A 19119-nucleotide genomic window follows, 5' to 3' on the forward strand; every position below is an offset into this window, starting at 1 on the left:
AGAGGGACATTATTATGAGGGAGAAGTGTATTAAGAGGGACATTATTATGAGGGAGAAGTGTATTAAGAGGGACATTATTATGAGGGAGAAGTGTATTAAGAGGGACATTATTATGAGGGAGAAGTGTATTAAGAGGGACATTATTATGAGGGAGAAGTATATTAAGAGGGACATAATTGTGAGGGAGAAGTGTATTAAGAGGGACATAATTGTGAGGGAGAAGTATATTAGGAGGGAAATAGCATGAAGCTTCCCTTCTCTATTCATAAATCTCTGTATGTCGGCCATTTTCCCTCCCTAATTCTTTATTTGACTGAAAGTCCAGTTTCTGAGGCGTCTTCCAGGGCAGTTCCACCCAGAGGGCCTTGCCACCGTCCCCTCGGATCCAGAGCAGGAAGTCCCGAAGGGACGGTGGCTGGAGCTAGACATGGGCCCTGATGCTCACCAAGCCACCCAAGCAGATATGGCTGGCTTGGGGCGAAGCTCTGGACTATGAAGTGGGGTGGGGAGGGACCCCCACTGTTTCCTTGGCTTCAGATTACACTCACTTGTCATTCACAGTTATGACTTCTCCCTCCCCCTTTTCCCCCCATACAGCTTGGAGTCTGAGCTGTGGTGCAATCCAGCCCTGGTTCCTAGCAAGACTCAGCCACGCTTCCTCAGGAAACATTCTTCTCCTCTTCATCTTACAATAGAATAGTGTGTTTGATTCAGACGATTTTCTGCACCTCGCATTAGTACCCACAGAACTTGGCAGAGGACCAAGGGGCTCCTTCCAATCTCTTGGAGACTTCCGAAGAGCCCAGATGGAGGAGCAAGACTCAGCTGGCCCTGAAGCAGGAAGAGGCCATGCCATGGAAACTGGGAACAGTGGGGAATTCTGGGAAAACTCTGTGAAGAAGGAACTGGGTGAGGAGGACACCCTTTGCTCAGAGGTGCAGAGCCAGGAGCTCAGTCAGTTCTGCTACCAGGAGGCCAAAGGACCCCGAGAGGTTTGCAGCCAACTCTACCACCTTGACCATCAGTGGCTGAAGCCAGAAAGGCACACGAAAGCTCAGATGTTGGACCTGGTGATCTTGGAGCAGTTCCTGGCTGTCCTTCCTCTGGAGATGGAGAACTGGGTGAGGGAATGCGGAGCGGAGACCACTTCCCAGGCGGTGGCCCTGGCCGAAGGTTTCCTCCTGAGTCAAGCAGAGGAGAGGAAGCAGGCAGAGCAGCAGGTGAGAGAGACTTTCCTCTGGATACTCCCCAGGGGCTCCAAAGAGGAGGGAGAGTATTCCCAAATCAATTCCTAATGGCCCATCCTTTTTTGGAAAGCTGCTGCTGCTGCTGCTTCTTCTTCTTCTTCTTCTTCTTCTTCTTCTTCTTCTTCTTCTTCTTCTTCTTCTTCTTATTATTATTATTATTATTTATTATTATTTATGACACTCATGTGGCTGGGTGCCTTCCAGCACATATAAAAGCATAAGAAGACATCAGGTGTCTTCTAAAAGTTATGCAGTTTTTTATCTCCTTCTCACCTGATGGGAGGACATTCCCCAGGGTGGGGCCACTGTGGAGAAGGTCTTCTGCCTGGTTCCCTGTAACTTCACTTACCACAGTGAGGGAATCAGCAGAAGACCCTCCGAACTGGACCTCAGTTCATGGAGACGCTCCTTTGGCTATACTGGGCCTTTCAGGCCGTTTAGGGCTTTAAGGTTCAGCACCAACACTTTGAATTGTGCTGGGAAACGTTCTGGGAGCCAGTGAAGATCCTTGAGAACCAATGTTTCATGGTCCTGGCAGCCAACCCCAGACACCAGTCTAGCAGAAGCAGGAAGCAGCTTTCACCTCTGTCCCCCGAAAGCGCTTGCCTCTGCCATTCCTTCTCTAACCCTTCTCCCCATTCTCTGTTTTGAATCCTTGTTGCTCTTTCAGAGGAAGGATCTTTTGGCAGAAATGGGTCTTGATTCTTCTGAGGCAGAGAAGACTCCGCTGGACGCCAGAGTGAGGCCTCTGGGTAAGGAGGAAGGAGTGTTTTCTCCCCCGTTCTGTCACATTCTCTTGGTTTCAAAACTAATCTGTGATTTCTTTGCATCTTTTGGGGGAAGACACCTGGAGCCCAGAGGGGGAGAGATGTATTTTTGCACAACTAATATATGAAATGGGTACAAATGTCCAAATGTACTCAGCAGGGGAGACATTTACTGCAGCTGGTTCAATTCCACAGTTTATTATCTCTTCCAGCAACGCCTGTACATTAGTCCAAATTGAGCTCTAATTGACAGGAGAACCTCTGCTTCTTAATGGCGGCGAAGGAGAGTTTTCGGCAGGCGAAGGGCTTTTGCACTCAGCGCCTCCCTGCCTCCCGCAATCCATGCCGGAGCCGGAACCTGGTACCAAGATGAACTGGGAGTGAAGCCCATTCCCCCCTGTCCCTGGGGGCAACTTGCAAGGAGAATTACCCTCAGTCATCCTTGTTTTTCCTTTGCCAACAATCTCCCGCTGCCTCCATTAAGGCAGAGTGGAACCGGAAGCTAGCAGGGGAGACTTGGACAAGCCCCATCTGCACTTAGAGATGCACTGTTTCACCTCTGAGAGAAGCAGGCGCTCACGGTTTCCACTTACCTTTGTCTCTCCCAGGAGACGGAATGATGCCACCAAGACCTGCTCCTTCATCTTTTCATGGTGGTGGAGGGGAGGCAGCAGCTGTGGACCCAGATCAGGTAGGGGGAAGGAGCCTTGTGGGGAAGGAGCGCTGGGATGCAGACTGGCTGGACACAGTTGGATGCAGAGGAATGGTGGGAGGAGCCAGAGAAGAGGGAGCCGACTGGGAGGAGGAGGAGGAGGAGGAGGTGTCTGAAGCTGGAGAGGGAAGAGGGCTCAGGGAGCAGAGGGAGTCTGTGGCAGAGAGCAGCCCAGACTCCGAGGCAGAAGCTGCAGCAGGAGAGAGGGATGAGGAAGGCAGAGAGGGGTCTGGCCGCTGTAGAAAACAACAGAGCCAAGTGAATGTTCTCTAAGAGGACAGCCTTTTCCCTGTTCTGTTAGGGTCCAGTGTGCTTTGAAGATGTGGCTGTCCATTTCACAGACGAGGAGTGGGCGTTGCTGGATCCTGACCAGAGAGCTCTCCATAAGGAAGTCATGGAGGAGAATCGTGGGATCTTGGACTCTCTCGGTAAGGCTCCCTATTGGATCATCCTATCTGTTTTGTAATTCAAGACATCTCTCTATATGATGAACCTCTGATATTTCGATGGGGCTCAACAGCGCCACCCACAGCACCTGGGATGTTAACACTCCCACAGCAAACCTTGGAGGGATGGCTATTGATTGTTTTCCCTGTGAATATTCTTCTTTCAGTTCTGCCGTTTAAAACCATGATCAGGCTGTCTGAACTGCCCAGGCCTTCTTAAATGTAGGATTCAGAGTGATTTTTGACCAAAGAGTTGCTTGACAGATTCCACGACTGAACCAAACAAACTCCATCCCAGAAAAGAGCCAGGCTTTTTGAATCTCAGGCAGTGAACCCTGTAGTAACAATAATGATAATTTTATTATTTTCACCCTGCCCATCTGACTGGGTGGCCCCAGCCACTCTGGGCAACTTCCAACAAATAGAAAAACATAATAAAACATCAAACATTAAAAACTTCCCAATACAGAGGTGCCTTCAGAAGTCCTCTAAAAGTTGCATAGTTATTTCCTTGACATCTGATGGGAGGGCGTTCCACAGGGTGGGTGCCCCTACCGAGAAGGCCCCCTGCCTCGTCCCCTGTAACTTCTCACAATAATGTAACATTTAAGTACAGTGGTACTTCGGGTTAAGAACTTAATTCGTTCTGGATGTCCGCTCTTAAAATTTGTTTAGATTTATTACTGCATATTGTACAACTTAGCATATTGAATACAATGGTTCCTCGGGTTAAGTACTTAATTCATTCCTGAGGTCCGTTCTTAACCTGAAATTGTTTTGAACCTGAAGCACCACTTTGGCTAATGGGGTCTCCTGCTGCCGCTGCGCCGCCGGGGCATGATTTCTGTTCTTATCCTGAAGCAAAGTTCTTAAACTGAAGCATTCTTTCTGAGTTAGCAGAGTCTGTAACCTGAAGTGTATGTAACCTGAAGCGCATGTAACCCAAGGTACCAGTGTATATCTTCATTTTGGACAGGGAACTTTCCCGCTTTGGCCACCTTTTAAATAATAATAAAAGCACATTTTATTTATAAAGATAGTACAGATCCATATTTAAATTTAAACAAAATGATGTTACCAGTACAGTAAGCTGTACTTTTAAAAACTAGAGAGAGAAAACATCTAATATTCAACTTGATTTGTATACGAAACTAGACAATTTTACAGAACAAAAGGAACATTATAACATCTAAATCACTTCAGTTCTTCCTCTGTCCCAAACATTAATTAGCATTGTTCCGTAATTTGGGACTGCACTTCTTCCTGAGACTCTAATCCGTTTGCCTCTTAGTTTCAGGTGGTGATGAATTGGAAATGAAGAACAAGGGAGACCACAACGAAATCCACACAGTAGAGGATCCATATCAGGATTCAGACTGTGGAGAGAGCTTCAGGCAGAGCTCCCATTCCACTTCCCATCAAATAAATCCCCTTGAGAAGAAACACTATCAGTGCTTGGAGTGTGGAAAGAGCTTCACTCGGAGTGCACATCTCACATCCCATCGTAGAATTCATACAGGGGAGAAACCATATCACTGCTTGGAGTGTGGAAAGAGCTTCAGTCACAGCCACGATCTTACTTCCCATCGTAGAATTCATACAGGAGAGAAACCCTATCAGTGCTTTGAATGTGGAAAAAGCTTCAGTCAGAGGGCCCATCTCACGACCCATCAAAGGATTCATACAGGGGAGAAACCCTTTCAGTGCGTGGAATGTGGGAAAAGCTTCAGTCAGGGCTCCAATCTCACTGCCCACCATAGAATTCATACAGGGGAGAAACCATATCACTGCTGGGAGTGTGGAAAGAGCTTCAGTCAAAGCCACAATCTCACTTGCCATCGTAAAATTCATACAGGGGAGAAACCATATCACTGCTTCAGTCACAGCCATGATCTCACTTCCCATCGTAGAATTCATACAGGGGAAAAACGCTATCAGTGCGTGGAATGTGGAAAGAGATTCAGAAATTGCTCAGATCTCACTTCCCATCAAAGAATTCATACAGGGGAGAAACCCTATCAGTGCTTGGAGTGTGGAAAGAGATTCAGCTGGAAACAGAGCTTTGTTTTCCATAAAAAAATACATACAGGGAAGAAACCCTATCAGTGCTTGGAATGTGGAAAGAGCTTCAGTCAAAACCGCAGTTTCACTTCCCATCTAAGAATTCATACAGGGGAGAAACCCTATCAGTGTCTGGAATGTGGAAAGAGCTTCACCAGGAAAGAAAGTCTCACAGCCCATCACAAAATCCATACAGGGGAGAAACCCTATCAGTGCCTGGAATGTGGAAAGAGCTTCAGTCAAAGCAACAATCTCATTTCCCATCAGAGAATTCACACAGGGTAGAAACTATTTCAGTGCCAAGAGTGTGATCGGAGGGATTTACGAAAGTCTGGTCTCATTTTTAAAGTTCTTAACACAATTGGAGCTCTTAAAAGGACTTTGAGCTCCCTGAAAAAGCTAAAATCAAGACAGGTTTGGACAAGTTTGTTTCTCTTTGAAGGAAAATATTTCTTCTACTCTGAGCCACTTAAAGAGAATTGGATTCCTGCAAGACAACCACTCTTATCTGGACACCTCAATTGCTATGTCCTCTTGGGCACATTCTTTTTTTCTTTTTTATGATTCCTCTTTTAAAGTAATTATTTGGTTTATTTGTTTAATTCGAATCTTAATTTGAGAAATTGGATTTTATGTTAAACAGCTGGTGTGTGTTGGGGATCAGGCTGGAAGGAAGAGGGAGGGCTGGAAAAATGCAGGAAACAGGATCTCTTGGGAAAGAGTTATTCTGTGACCTTGACAAACTGATAAGGTGCTGCTGGAAAATAGGCTGCTTTGAGAACAAGGGAGAGGGAGATTTTGAATATGGCAGTTCTAAAACAGTTTACACCAGGCCTGAGTAGATGATCTTCACAGCAAGACCCAGGGGACAGGTCCCCATCTGAATTGGTGGAACTTTTGCTGACTTAAAAAAGACCTGACTGAAGAGATGAAGGACAATTTGGAGAAGCTATTAGCCCGAATCGATAGAAATAGTGAAATAGTGACAAATTTGACCACTAAAGTAGAGACACTGACAAAGAAAACAGAAGCACTAGATGTCTCCATGAAAGGAAGGGAAGGGAAGTCTGAAAAGCTGGAAAAGGAGACCAAAAAATCAGAACAGGAGACGCTTAGGATTGCTGTGGACGGTTTGGGTGGGAGATAAGAGGCAATTGCGGGCGCTTTGGCGGTTCTTGAGATGAGACAGAAAGCCCAGCCTCTGAGACGGAGAGGAGGGAGGAGAGCAGGATTTTTTTTAAAAAAATATTTTTTATTAACCGGCCAATCATATCAAATTAAATCACATCACATAAATTCCAAATTACAAAGCCGAATTTTAAATTTTGTTGGGGGGACCCATATTTCAAGATCCGAAGGGGGATTCTGATCATCTTCTTGCTACTGCGTTAATGTCCAAATCAGTCCAAACAGAGTTCATAATTCTATCCAGTCTTATCTTGCTGTTTCCACATCACATCTTGTTCATATTTTTTCTCTTTTTTTATGATCTCTTCTGATAGTCTCCTTAGGCTGATAAACACCAATAATAATCCTGTGTGAATTTTTCCGTTCTTCCAATCCTCAAATCGAGATGGTTTCCATATATCATCACCTGACAAAGGGAAACAGTTATTCTGTGACCTTGACAAACTGATAAGGTGCTGCTGGAAAATAGGGAGAGGGAGATTTTGAATATGGCAGTTCAGAAACAGTTTACACCATGCCTGTGTTAAATTTGGAGACCCTATTAGCCCGAATTGATGAAAATAATGAAATGGAGACAAATTTGACCACTAAAGCAGAGACACTGACAAAACAGAAGCACTAGATGTCTCCATGAAAGGAAGGAAGGTGAAGTCTGAAAAGCTGGAAAAGAAGACAAAAAATGGAAATCAGAACAGGAGACGCTTAGGATTGATGTGGACGGTTTGGGTGGGAGATAAGAGGCAATTGCGGGCGCTTTGGCGGTTCTTGAGATGAGACAGAAAGCCCAGCCTCTGAGACGGAGAGGAGAGCAGGATATTAGCAAAGGTTTGAGCGGAGTGGCTGGGAGTGGAAGAGGAATTCATGGAGGAGGCGCCACTCTCCTCACAGCCGGGGGTGGTGGCTTTTGGGTAGAAAACCAATGTGAATAAATCCCCCCAGTGAAACCCCCTGGCCGGTCTTCCTATATTCAGAGTCTTCTTTCCCTGTGCCCCCACCCCACCCCAATCAAAGTCCCAGCTAGCAGCTGCCCTCCAGGCCTTCCTTCGCCCATCTTGGATGCAAGCAGTCATGTTTTTCCTTTGTTCTGACCAACGTTGAATAAAGCTGTAAATATGCTCTCCTGGGTGAATCTTCTGTTGTGGAAACTCTGCGAGAAGGGCGTGCATGAGTCTTGGAATGCGTCTGAGGCTCGTGTCGCTAATTGACTGATGCTGTTCCAACGGGAGACCGGAGATCGTCTGGAGACGACATGGAGGCCTGGTGCCTCTGTCTCCCTGGCAGGATCCCAACAGAATCAGCCAATCAGACGGGACTTGTCGTGTATATAATGTATATAAAAGCCTGAGGCAATTTATATACATATATATATATATATATATATATATATATATACGGGGGGGCAATTAAATCACTGTTTTACAAACTGCAATAAAGAGCATCAAATCACTACAGGACTCTGAATATATTTCACTGGCGACGAAGGTGGGATCCTGCTGAGCTGTCTGCCGCGAACCGCACACAGCCGCCACAGGCAGCACAGCATTGCACTGTTGCACATCCAGGCTACAGCTCCAGGACCCAAGGACCCAGAATGGTGACAGGCAACCGCTTCATGCCGTTCAGCCCAGCCTCAGGAGACTGGGAAGGATACGCCACCCGCTTCTAGTTCCTCCTGGAGGCAAAGGACGTCATGAGACACAGCCAAGAAGAGGGCAACCTTCTTCAGCATCTGTGGAGAAGAAACTTTCAAGATCGCCCGAGCCCTCCTCGCTCCCACAAATATTGCGACCGTTCCCTATGACACGATAATAGAACGGCTGAAGGGGCACTTCTCGCAACAACCCTCGGGGGTAGCGTAAGCGGCAGGTCTCCAGAGAAACCATAACCAGGAATGTGACCTCCCTCCGCCAGGCTGCCTGGCTCTGCAACTTCACAGAGCTGGAGAACATGCTCCATGACTGGCTCATGGGCGGCCTGAGGGACAAGAAGCTGCAGTGGCACCTCTACGCCAAGAAGGACCTGACGTTCCAGGCTGCCCTAGAGGAGGCTGTAGCAACTGAAGCTGCTGAGAGGTCAGCGCAAGGATTCCAGTCAAACATGTCGTCCCAACCGAGGATCCACCTCGAGGACCTCACCGACGACTCAGAATCCGACCAGGAGGACGTGCACTGAGTGCAGCAGCGCACATAATCTGCACGCCCACCACGACAGCCTCGTCCGGAAGACGGGAAGTGCGCAAGTTGCGGGGAGAGCCACGAGCAGAGGACTTGCCATTTCCGCAACGCAGAATGCTGACAATGCAGAAAAGTGGGACACATCGCCCGGGTGTGCCGTGCCTGCCCTGCCCGACGCCTTGAACCAGATGGCCGACCCAAGAGTCCCAGGCCCCGTGGTCTGACACACCAAGGCAACTCGACGAAGACCACAGACTGTCAGGTATACCAGTTGCCTCATTCGAATGCGGAAAAAATTTACATCCAGGCACAGATAGAGGCAGCCCTGTACCGCCTTGAGCTTGATACAGGCTCAACCCTGTCCATAATTTTGGCATGGACATTAAGGAAATTGTGTCCCAGTGGCGGCTCCAAGTTAGGCCAGCTCCATTCACCCTCCGGGAGACTTCCACAAATGCAAGGTCCCCACGATGGGGGTGGGAACCTTCAATGTACAATATCGAGGGTGGAAGTGGCCTTTGGACTTGATCGTGGTCGAGTGGCGCTACATTAGCTTACTGGGGTTGGTGTGGTTTGGGCCACTGGGGCTAACCATCACCGGGGTGAACTGCACCAGCTCCCACGTGGACGTGGACGCCATGTGCAAAGGGTTTCCTGAGGTTTTCGATGCCCCCCCCCCGTTGGCCTACAACTAGAACCCGCCATACAACCCATCAGGTTCAAGGCCCACCAGGTCCTGTTCGCCCTCAAAACCCTGTGTTGATGAGGAATTAGACTGCCTCGTGGAGCAAGGAGTGCTCTAGCTGGTGCCTAATGCCCCCGATAAACCCCAATCATCACACCTGTCAAGCCCAATGGCTCAGTCTGCATCTGTGTAGACTACAAATGTACCATAAAGAAGGTCCTTACAGCTCATGCATACCCGGTGCCAATGGTCAGCCATGTCCTCAATGTCAGTATATGGAAACATCACCGCTGCAGACAGCCAGATTGTTGACATCACATGATGTGCCTATCTGTGGGAAAGAAGAATTTCCCAGGACGTTCACAGGCTGGATAAGTCTCTGTGAAGAGTGTAATTTGAAACCTTCCGTTTGCGCATGCTCAGGAAGTTTGTCAGATGTGCTGGAAGAACTGAACTGAAAGGACGTGTTTTTCTCTAGTGCTGTAATGTCAGAAATAAACACCATGTAAATAGATTTCTGACTTATTTTCTTTCCCCTGCGGAAGCAGGAGGGAGGGGGTTGTGCATTTTACCCACGCTTGGGAAAATGTCGCCTATCAAAATCTCCCTGGTCTGTCTGGATGTCAGCCAGAGGAGGTTACCGGTATGCAAGCTCCGAGGACAGTGAGAGGGGCCAGCCTCTCTGGAGGGGGCTTGCAAACCAACACTCGCTACCCTGGCGGGATCTAAGAGTCCACCTGAGCGGGGACAAGGTGAGGACTATTTGCGACGCCCCTGCACCTAAGGGTAAGGCAGAACTCCAAGCCTTCTTGGGACTATTGAACTTCCGGATGATTCCTGGGGGGGGACTGCAAGGAGGGCTGGACAGAGGAATGCCAAGGGGATAGCAGAAGGGTGAGGCCCATAGAGCAGGAGGAGCGGGTAAGGGAGGCAGAACTAGGAAGTCCAGAAGTGACCGAGGCCGAGCAGCCACAGGAACCAGAACCACAACCGAGTGGACCAGCGGCGTCCAACCCAACGACCCCGTCACAGCCGGCAGCCCTGGAACAAGAGCCAGAACCAGGAACCCCTACTGAGAGACACCCAAGACCACAAGGCATACGTAGGTGACTGGCGTACCTTAAACACTACGAATGCTAACCTCCTGGGCGCAACGTGAACCCCAATCTGACGGGACTCATTGTGTAAATAATGTATATAAAAGCCTGAGGTTTGGGGGGCAATTAAATCACTGTTTTACAAGCTGCAATAAAGAGTATGAAGTCACTACAGGACTCCTGAGTAGATTTCAGAGAATCTAATGCACCTTTGGTTGGGATTGTCCAGCAAGGAGATTGGAGATGGTTGCCAGTCAAAGGGTAGTTTAAGACGCAGGGGGGGAAAGACCTCCTTGTGAAAGGGGGGGCAGTTTTGGGAGACATTCCAGCCGTGGCATTGGGAGCCAGAAGAGGAATCCTGGAAGAGGACACTCCAGGCTCATCTAGTCCAACCCCTGCAATTCAGGAACCCCGGTTCTTAGTCCCGCCAGCTCCCTTGAGCTGGGCAACTCAGATGCCTGGAGCAGCGCCCGTTGGAGAGCAGCCTTGGGTCGCCTCTGGAGCTGGCTGGACCTTTTGGGCGGCTGTTTCCATCCCCCCTGCCTTCTGCTGGCAGGCCCAGTTGGGAGTTGTAGTGCAAAGCCCATTGAGGGTGCCTGGTCCTGGAGGTGGTTTTCAAGTTGGAACTATGTTTTGACCCTTTGCCAAAAGGAGATGCCACAAAGTGTGTGTGTGTCGGGAGGGTGTCTTTTCAGTGCCAGGATACAAGGTGCTCTCTTGACCTGGGAGCCCAATCCCTCTCCCCCACCCCTAGAAAAGGGGGTCATGCAGGACCCCCTTTTCCTTCCTCTTTGCTCAGAGAGTCGGAACCAACTCTCTCTCAAGGGACCCTGGAGCCAAACACTTGCAGAGTTTTACTTCTCAAGCAAAGGGTGGGAAGGAATACATTCTTCTTGCTCTTGAGATGTACAGAAATCTCTTCTCCTGATTTTTAACACCGCAGGCCTGCTGTGATGGGTTTCCTTGTCCCCCTTGCCACTGAAAAATTCCATTTCACTGCCTCTTTGCCGATTGTTACGTTTAATTACTTCTTCTAAGGTAAAGATGTTACGCTGCATCTTTGAGACACTGCACTTACTGCTGCTTTTTTCTGTTCTGGGTCTGAATAAAAATTAATCTTATTGCTTTTTGTGTGGTCTTTTCCTGTTGCTTGATATACAAGGGACGCTTCTTTCTTTAGTTGTCCGTGGCATTTCCATCCAGGTGCCAGAGACCTGGTTCTCCCCCTTGGCAGCCCCAGGCCGAGAGAGGGGCTCCTCCTCCGGGACACGGGTTCCCCCTTCCCACGCACACGCGCCCAGTCCGGCTTCTTCCCGGCCAGGCGCCCCCCTCCCAGGCCCCCCTCTTGCTGGGACACGGCTCTCTGCCCCCCCAGACCCGCCCAGGAGCCCCCAAGAGAGACACCGCCGGGCCCCCCACCTGGCCCCCCCAAGACCCCCCTGGAAGGCTCCCCGCCCAGACGCCCCTTGGCAGCCCCAGGCCGAGAGAGGGGCTCCTCCTCCGGGACACGGGTTCCCCCTTCCCACGCACACGCGCCCAGTCCGGCTTCTTCCCGGCCAGGCGCCCCCCTCCCAGGCCCCCCTCTTGCTGGGACACGGCTCTCTGCCCCCCAGGAGCCCCCTAGAGAGACACCCCCGGGCCCCCCACCTGGCCCCCCCAAGACCCCCCTGGAAGGCTCTCCGCTCCCCCGCCCAGACGCCCCAGGCCGAGAGAGGGGCTCCTCCTCCGGGACACGGGTTCCCCCTTCCCACGCACACGCGCCCAGTCCGGCTTCTTCCCGGCCAGGCGCCCCCCTCCCAGGCCCCCCTCTTGCTGGGACACGGCTCTCTGCCCCCCCAGACCCGCCCAGGAGCCCCCAAGAGAGACACCCCCGGGCCCCCCATAGACCCCCCTGGAAGGCTCCCCCGCCCAGACGCCCCTTGGCAGCCCCAGGCCGAGAGAGGGGCTCCTCCTCCGGGACACGGGTTCCCCCTTCCCACGCACACGCGCCCACTCCGGCTTCTTCCCGGCCAGGCGCCCCCCGGGCAGGCCCCCCTCTTGCTGGGACACGGCTCTCTGCCCCCCCAGACCCGCCCAGGAGCCCCCAAGAGAGACACCCCCGGGCCCCCCACCTGGCCCCTGGGCCCCCCCTGGAAGGCTCCCCGCTCCCCCGCCCCAGGCCGAGAGAGGGGCTCCTCCTCCGGGACACGGGTTCCCCCTTCCCACGCACACGCGCCCAGTCCGGCTTCTTCCCGGCCAGGCGCCCCCCGGGCAGGCCCCCCTCTTGCTGGGACACGGCTCTCTGCCCCCCCAGACCCGCCCAGGAGCCCCCAAGAGAGACACCCCCGGGCCCCCCACCTGGCCCCTGGGCCCCCCCTGGAAGGCTCCCCGCTCCCCCGCCCCAGGCCGAGAGAGGGGCTCCTCCTCCGGGACACGGGTTCCCCCTTCCCACGCACACGCGCCCAGTCCGGCTTCTTCCCGGCCAGGCGCCCCCCGGGCAGGCCCCCCTCTTGCTGGGACACGGCTCTCTGCCCCCCCAGACCCGCCCAGGAGCCCCCAAGAGAGACACCCCCGGGCCCCCCACCTGCCCCCCCAAGACCCCCCTGGAAGGCTCCCCGCTCCCCCGCCCCAGGCCGAGAGAGGGGCTCCTCCTCCGGGACACGGGTTCCCCCTTCCCACGCACACGCGCCCAGTCCGGCTTCTTCCCGGCCAGGCGCCCCCCGGGCAGGCCCCCCTCTTGCTGGGACACGGCTCTCTGCCCCCCCAGACCCACCCAGGAGCCCCCAAGAGAGACACCCCCGGGCCCCCCACCTGGCCCCTGGGCCCCCCCTGGAAGGCTCCCCGCTCCCCCGCCCCAGGCCGAGAGAGGGGCTCCTCCTCCGGGACACGGGTTCCCCCTTCCCACGCGCACGCGCCCAGTCCGGCTTCTTCCCGGCCAGGCACCCCCCTCCCAGGCCCCCCTCTTGCTGGGACACGGCTCTCTGCCCCCCCAGGAGCCCCCAAGAGAGACACCCCCGGGCCCCCCACCTGGCCCCTGGGCCCCCCCTGGAAGGCTCCCCGCTCCCCCGCCCCAGGCCGAGAGAGGGGCTCCTCCTCCGGGACACGGGTTCCCCCTTCCCACGCACACGCGCCCAGTCCGGCTTCTTCCCGGCCAGGCACCCCCCTCCCAGGCCCCCCTCTTGCTGGGACACGGCTCTCTGCCCCCCCAGGAGCCCCCAAGAGAGACACCCCCGGGCCCCCCACCTGGCCCCCCCAAGACCCCCCTGGAAGGCTCTCCGCTCCCCCGCCCAGACGCCCCAGGCCGAGAGAGGGGCTCCTCCTCCGGGACACGGGTTCCCCCTTCCCACGCACACGCGCCCAGTCCGGCTTCTTCCCGGCCAGGCGCCCCCCTCCCAGGCCCCCCTCTTGCTGGGACACGGCTCTCTGCCCCCCAGGAGCCCCCTAGAGAGACACCCCCGGGCCCCCCACCTGGCCCCCCAAGACCCCCCTGGAAGGCTCCCCCGCCCAGACGCCCCTTGGCAGCCCCAGGCAGAGAGAGGGGCTCCTCCTCCGGGACACGGGTTCCCCCTTCCCACGCGCACGCGCCCAGTCCGGCTTCTTCCCGGCCAGGCACCCCCCTCCCAGGCCCCCCTCTTGCTGGGACACGGCTCTCTGCCCCCCCAGGAGCCCCCAAGAGAGACACCCCCGGGCCCCCCACCTGGCCCCTGGGCCCCCCCTGGAAGGCTCCCCGCTCCCCCGCCCCAGGCCGAGAGAGGGGCTCCTCCTCCGGGACACGGGTTCCCCCTTCCCACGCCCCTCCTCTCCCCCCTGGCGGGCCCAAGGGCGGCCTCTTCCCCTCCGAGGGAGCAGCTCTGCGCCTGCGCGACGCCCCGGACGGCTCCGCGGGAGAGAGAAGGGTTAAGGGGCGCCGAGCTGGCTTCCTAGAGAGGACAGGAAAGGAAGGAAGGAAGGCAGGCGGGCCGCTGCTCCCCCCTCCCCCTCTGACGTCCCTTCCGGCCTGGCCCTCGCCTGCCGGGCTCTGGTGGGTCTCCTCTGGGGAAGCCTGCGGAACTCCCTGCCCCGCGGCGCTGAGGTAAACTCCTGGCTCTCGGCGAGAGAGAGAGGCGGGGCGGAGCCTGCCAGGGGACCCGGGCAGGGCGGAGGGAGGGAGGGAGGGAGGGAGGGAGGGAGGGGGTGGGGGGCCCCCCTGCCGCCCAAGCTTCCCCGGGGGTCTCCGAGGGACTCTCGGCATCCTTCACAAACGACGCTTCTTTTCTCCCCCCTCATTTTCCTTCCTGGCAATAGATGTGGTTCATGTTTGAAAGGAGGTGGGCGAAAGTGGCGTCCAGTGCCCCGTATCTTTTGATCAAAGATAAAGCCAAGTAATCTAAATCAGCGCACAAACAGAAAGGAGGGTTATTCCTGCTTCTCTTTCCTTGGCATCTTGCAAGAACCTTAATTTTAACTTGACATTTTCCCTGCCATGAAAAATGAGATAAATATTTCGGCATCTCCCACCTTGACATATGCTTTAATTTCAGCACATAATTATTTTGAAACAACATAAACTGGTATTTGTCACAGTAACACACAAATATTTCCTTTTCTGTTTGAAACCCTGTTTCCGCCACCAAAACCTTCTGGTCTTCTCCTATCATATTCTTTGATAACCTTTTCCTTTTCTGGTGATTAATTTAAAGCCTGCGAACATATCAGATGCAACACAGATGGAGCCTGTGTGTGTGTGTGTTGTTTCCTCTTGTTTTTTGAATAACTTTTTATTGGGTTTTATAAAGAAGGATCATAGGTATAATAAAGAATAGAATTAAATAAAGCAAGTCTTCTCATGCCATTTGTATATCACAAAAGCAGCATAATTAATTTGCCACATCAGGTTCATTATCAGTGGTCAGCGTATGACTTTTGGGTTAATGCATTGGTTTGAACGCGACCAAAAATAAAGGGGAAACAGAACAGAGCGAACAGAGAGCATTCCACATGGCAAAGCCCTTGTGGTTGTGCTTCGATTAAGGGTGAGTCATGGGCCTTTCTCCTCTTCCATTGCCAACTAAACAATATAAAGTCTTGCTCTGTTGATGAACTTAGGCCCAGAAATGAACTGGCAACCAATGCAGGTCTTTAAAACAGGAACTACATGTATTCCAAAGGATTTTCGTGGGTCTTCAGTGAGGAGGGGTAGATGCCACCTGTCAGGCTTCAGGGAATCCCATCCCTCCCCCAGTGGCCAGCCAAGAAGTAGACAACAAGAAGAGTTCCGGCCGAGTCCTTTATTCAATATTTACAGAGAGAGACTTTGAACAGTGCCTCTCCATTGCAGTAATGGCGTTGTTCTGAGTAAAGTCCCACCCCTCTCTCTCTCCTACGTCATCCCTGCGTCGGCTGATCTGTGCTTTCTGCCTCTGAGCTTCCTGTTCTCCTACTCTCAATGCACGCTGGATCCTGGGAGAAGGAGGGTCAGGAATGCTTTCTGAAGACACAGAGTCTGTCAGCTGTCTCTCCCCTGGTGCTGCTGCTTCTTCCTCCTGCTGTTCTCCCAATATCTCCCAGCTTCTCCCCTCTGCAGCCTCTGAACTATGACCTTCTGGAGCCTGTTGGAGAAAAAGATGGGATAGAAATGCCGTTAGTAAAACAAGGAATCCAGTTGAGAACCCAACCGCTGCATTTGGGTCCAGTTTCTGAGGCGTCTTCCAGGGCAGTTCCACCCAGATGGCATTGCAACCTTCCCATCGGATCCAGAGCAGGAAGTCCCATGGCCACATCCTGTCTGTGCCAAAGGGACGGTGGCTGGAGCTAGACATGAGCCCTGCTACTCACCAAGCCACCCAAGCAGATATGGCTGGCTTGGGGTGAAGCTCTGGACTATGAAGTGGGGTTGGGAGGGACCCCCACTATTGCCCTGGCTCCAAATTACACTTCATACAAATGACTCACTTGTCATTCACAGTTATGACTTCTTCCTCCTCCTCCTCTCCCTACACTTGCTCAGGGAACATTCTTCTTCTCTTCGCTGTGCTTTGATATTATAATAGAAGAATGTGTTTGATTCATAGGATTTGCTGCAGCTTGCATTACGACACACAGAACTTGGCAGAGGACCAAGGGGCTCCTTCCGATCTCTTGGAGACTTCCTGGGAGCCCAGATGGAGGAGCAAGACTCAGCTGGCCCTGAAGCAGGAAGAGGCCACGCCCAGGAAACGGGGAGTAGTGGGGGATTCTGGGAAAACTCCGTGCAGAAGATCCTGGATGAGGAGGACACCCCTTGCTCAGAGGTGCAGAGCCAGCAGCTCAGTCAGTTCTGCTACCAGGAGGCCAAAGGACCCCAAGAGGTTTGCAGCCAGTTCTACCATCTTGACCATCAGTGGCTGAAGCCAGAAAGGCACACGAAATCTCAGATGCTGGACCTGGTGATCTTGGAGCAGTTCCTGGCTGTCCTTCCTCTGGAGATGGAGAACTGGGTGAGGGAATGCGGAGCGGAGACCACTTCCCAGGCGGTGGCTGTGGCCGAAGGTTTCCTCCTGAGTCAGGCAGAGGAGAGGAAGCAGGCAGAGCAGCAGGTGAGAGAGACTTTCCTCTGGATATTCCCAAGGGGCTCCAAAGAGGAGGGAGAGTATTCCCAAATCATTTCCTAATGGCCCATCCTTTTTTGGAAAGCATCTAGGAACAGATCTTCTTCTTCTCCTTCTTGCTCTTCTTCCTCTTCTTCTTCTTATTAATACCACACCCATGTGGCTGGGTGCCTTCCAGCACATATAAAAGCATAAGAAGACATCAGATGTCTTCTAAAGGTTATGCAGTTTTTTATCTCCTTCTCACCTGATGGGAGGGCATTCCCCAGGGTGGGGCCACTGTGGAGAAGGTCTTCTGCCTGGTTCCCTGTAACTTCACTTACCACAGTGAGGGAATCAGCAGAAGACCCTCGGAACTGGACCTCAGTTCATGGAGACGCTCCTTTGGGTATAGTGGGCCTTTCAGGCCGTTTAGGGCTTTAAGGTTCAGCACCAACACTTTGAATTGTGCTGGGAAACGTTCTGGGAGCAGTGAAGATCCTTGAGGACCAACGTTTCATGGTCCTGGCAGCCAACCCCAGACACCAGTCTAGCAGAAGCAGGAAGCAGCTTTCACCTCTGTCCCCCGAAAGCGCTTGCCTCTGCCATTCCTTCTCTAACCCTTCTCCCCATTCTCTGTTTTGAATCCTTGTTGCTCTTTCAGAGGAAGGATCTTTTGGCAGAAATGGGTCTTGATTCTTCTGAGGCAGAGAAGACTCCGCTGGACGCCAGAGTGAGGCCTCTGGGTAAGGAGGAAGGAGTGTTTTCTCCCCCGTTTTGTCACGTTCTCTTGGTTTTGAAACTAATCTGTGATTTCTTTACATCTTATGGGGGAAGACACCTGGAGCTCAGGGGGGGGGGAGATGTATTTTTGCACAACTATTATATGAAATTGGTACAAATGTCCAAATGTACTCAGCTGGGAAGACTTTTACTGCAGCTGGTTCAATTCCACAGCTTATTATCTCTTCCAGCAATGCCTGTACATTAGTCCAAATTGAGCTCTAATTGACAGGAGAACCTCTGCTTCTTAATGGCTGCAAAGGAGGGTTTTTGGCAGGCGAAGGGCTTTTGCACTCAGCGCCTCCCTGCCTCCCGCAATCCATGCCGGAGCCGGAGCCAGAGCCTGGTACTGAGACGAACTGGGAGTGAAGCCCATTCCCCCCTGTCCCTGGGGGCAACTTGCAAGGAGAATTACCCTCAATCATCCTTGTTTTTCCTTTGCCAACGATCTCCCGCTGCCTCCATTAAGGCAGAGTGGAACCGGAAGCTAGCAGGGGAGACTTGGACAAGCCCCATCTGCACTTAGAGATGCACTGTTTCACCTCTGAGAGAAGCAGGCGCTCACGGTTTCCACTTACCTTTGTCTCTCCCAGGTGACGGAATGATGCCACCAAGACCTGCTCCTTCATCTTTTCATGGTGGTGGAGGGGAGGCAGCAGCTGTGGACCCAGATCAGGTAGGGGGAAGGAGCCTTGTGGGGAAGGAGCGCTGGGATGCAGACTGGCTGGACACAGTTGGATGCAGAGGAATGGTGGGAGGAGCCAGAGAAGAGGGAGCCGACTGGGAGGAGGAGGAGGAGGAGGAGGAGGTGTCTGAAGCTGGAGAGGGAAGAGGGCTGAGGGAGCAGAGGGAGTCTGTGGCAGAGAGCAGCCCAGACTCCGAGGCAGAAGCTGCAGCAGGAGAGAGGGATGAGGAAGGCAGAGAGGGGTCCGGCCGCTGTAGAAAACAACAGAGCCAAGTGAATGTTCTCTAAGAGGACAGCCTTTTCCCTGTTCTGTTAGGGTCCAGTGTGCTTTGAAGATGTAGCTGTCCATTTCACTGATGAGGAGTGGGCGTTGCTGGATCCTGACCAGAGAGCTCTCCATAAGGAAGTCATGGAGGAGAATCGTGGGATCTTGGACTCTCTTGGTAAGGCTCCCTATTGGATCATCCTATCTGTTTTGTAATTCAAGACATCTCTCTAGATCATGGGTGTCAAACACAAGGCCCGCGGGCCAAATCCGGCCCACCAGACCTCGTCATGTGGCCCGTGTAGCCGCCGCCAGCCTTCACCTTTTATTCTCGCTTTTTTTTCCCTACAGTGTGTCGCTCTCTTTCCCCCCTTCTCCTCATTCCTATTGGCTTGGCTCCTGGAAGCCGGGCGACCAATGGCTGCGCTCAGAGGAGTCTCGCGGGGAAGCGGAGGTGTGGGGGCCCACGTGACTCGCATGCCGG

The 19119-nt window shown here is 53.1% G+C and overlaps 1 protein-coding gene and 1 long non-coding RNA gene across 2 annotated transcripts in view; one reads left to right on the top strand and one right to left on the bottom strand.

The window, feature by feature from the left end:
* The first annotated feature begins 253 nt into the window (after positions 1 to 253).
* The window catches only part of LOC128418850 (zinc finger protein 91-like), a 34922-nt gene continuing 16056 nt past the window's right edge, over positions 254 to 19119 (top strand). Inside the window, exons 1-11 of the mRNA XM_053398944.1 lie at positions 254 to 1221; positions 1919 to 2000; positions 2624 to 2706; positions 3029 to 3155; positions 4465 to 5516; positions 8334 to 8585; positions 14328 to 14378; positions 16408 to 16911; positions 17567 to 17648; positions 18279 to 18361; positions 18687 to 18813. Coding sequence (XP_053254919.1) covers positions 808 to 1221; positions 1919 to 2000; positions 2624 to 2706; positions 3029 to 3155; positions 4465 to 5516; positions 8334 to 8585; positions 14328 to 14378; positions 16408 to 16911; positions 17567 to 17648; positions 18279 to 18361; positions 18687 to 18813 — 2857 coding nt within the window. The 5' untranslated portion in view covers positions 254 to 807. The remainder of the gene's footprint in view (positions 1222 to 1918; positions 2001 to 2623; positions 2707 to 3028; positions 3156 to 4464; positions 5517 to 8333; positions 8586 to 14327; positions 14379 to 16407; positions 16912 to 17566; positions 17649 to 18278; positions 18362 to 18686; positions 18814 to 19119) is intronic.
* LOC128420194 (uncharacterized) lies at positions 5778 to 7352 on the bottom strand. Its single transcript, XR_008331995.1, has 2 exons — positions 6858 to 7352; positions 5778 to 5968 (listed from the first exon to the last, which is right to left on the bottom strand). It is a non-coding gene; the product is annotated as an uncharacterized LOC128420194 (long non-coding RNA).

Source organism: Podarcis raffonei, chromosome 8, assembly GCF_027172205.1.
Source record: "Podarcis raffonei isolate rPodRaf1 chromosome 8, rPodRaf1.pri, whole genome shotgun sequence".
NCBI classification, from domain to species: Eukaryota; Metazoa; Chordata; class Lepidosauria; order Squamata; family Lacertidae; genus Podarcis; species Podarcis raffonei.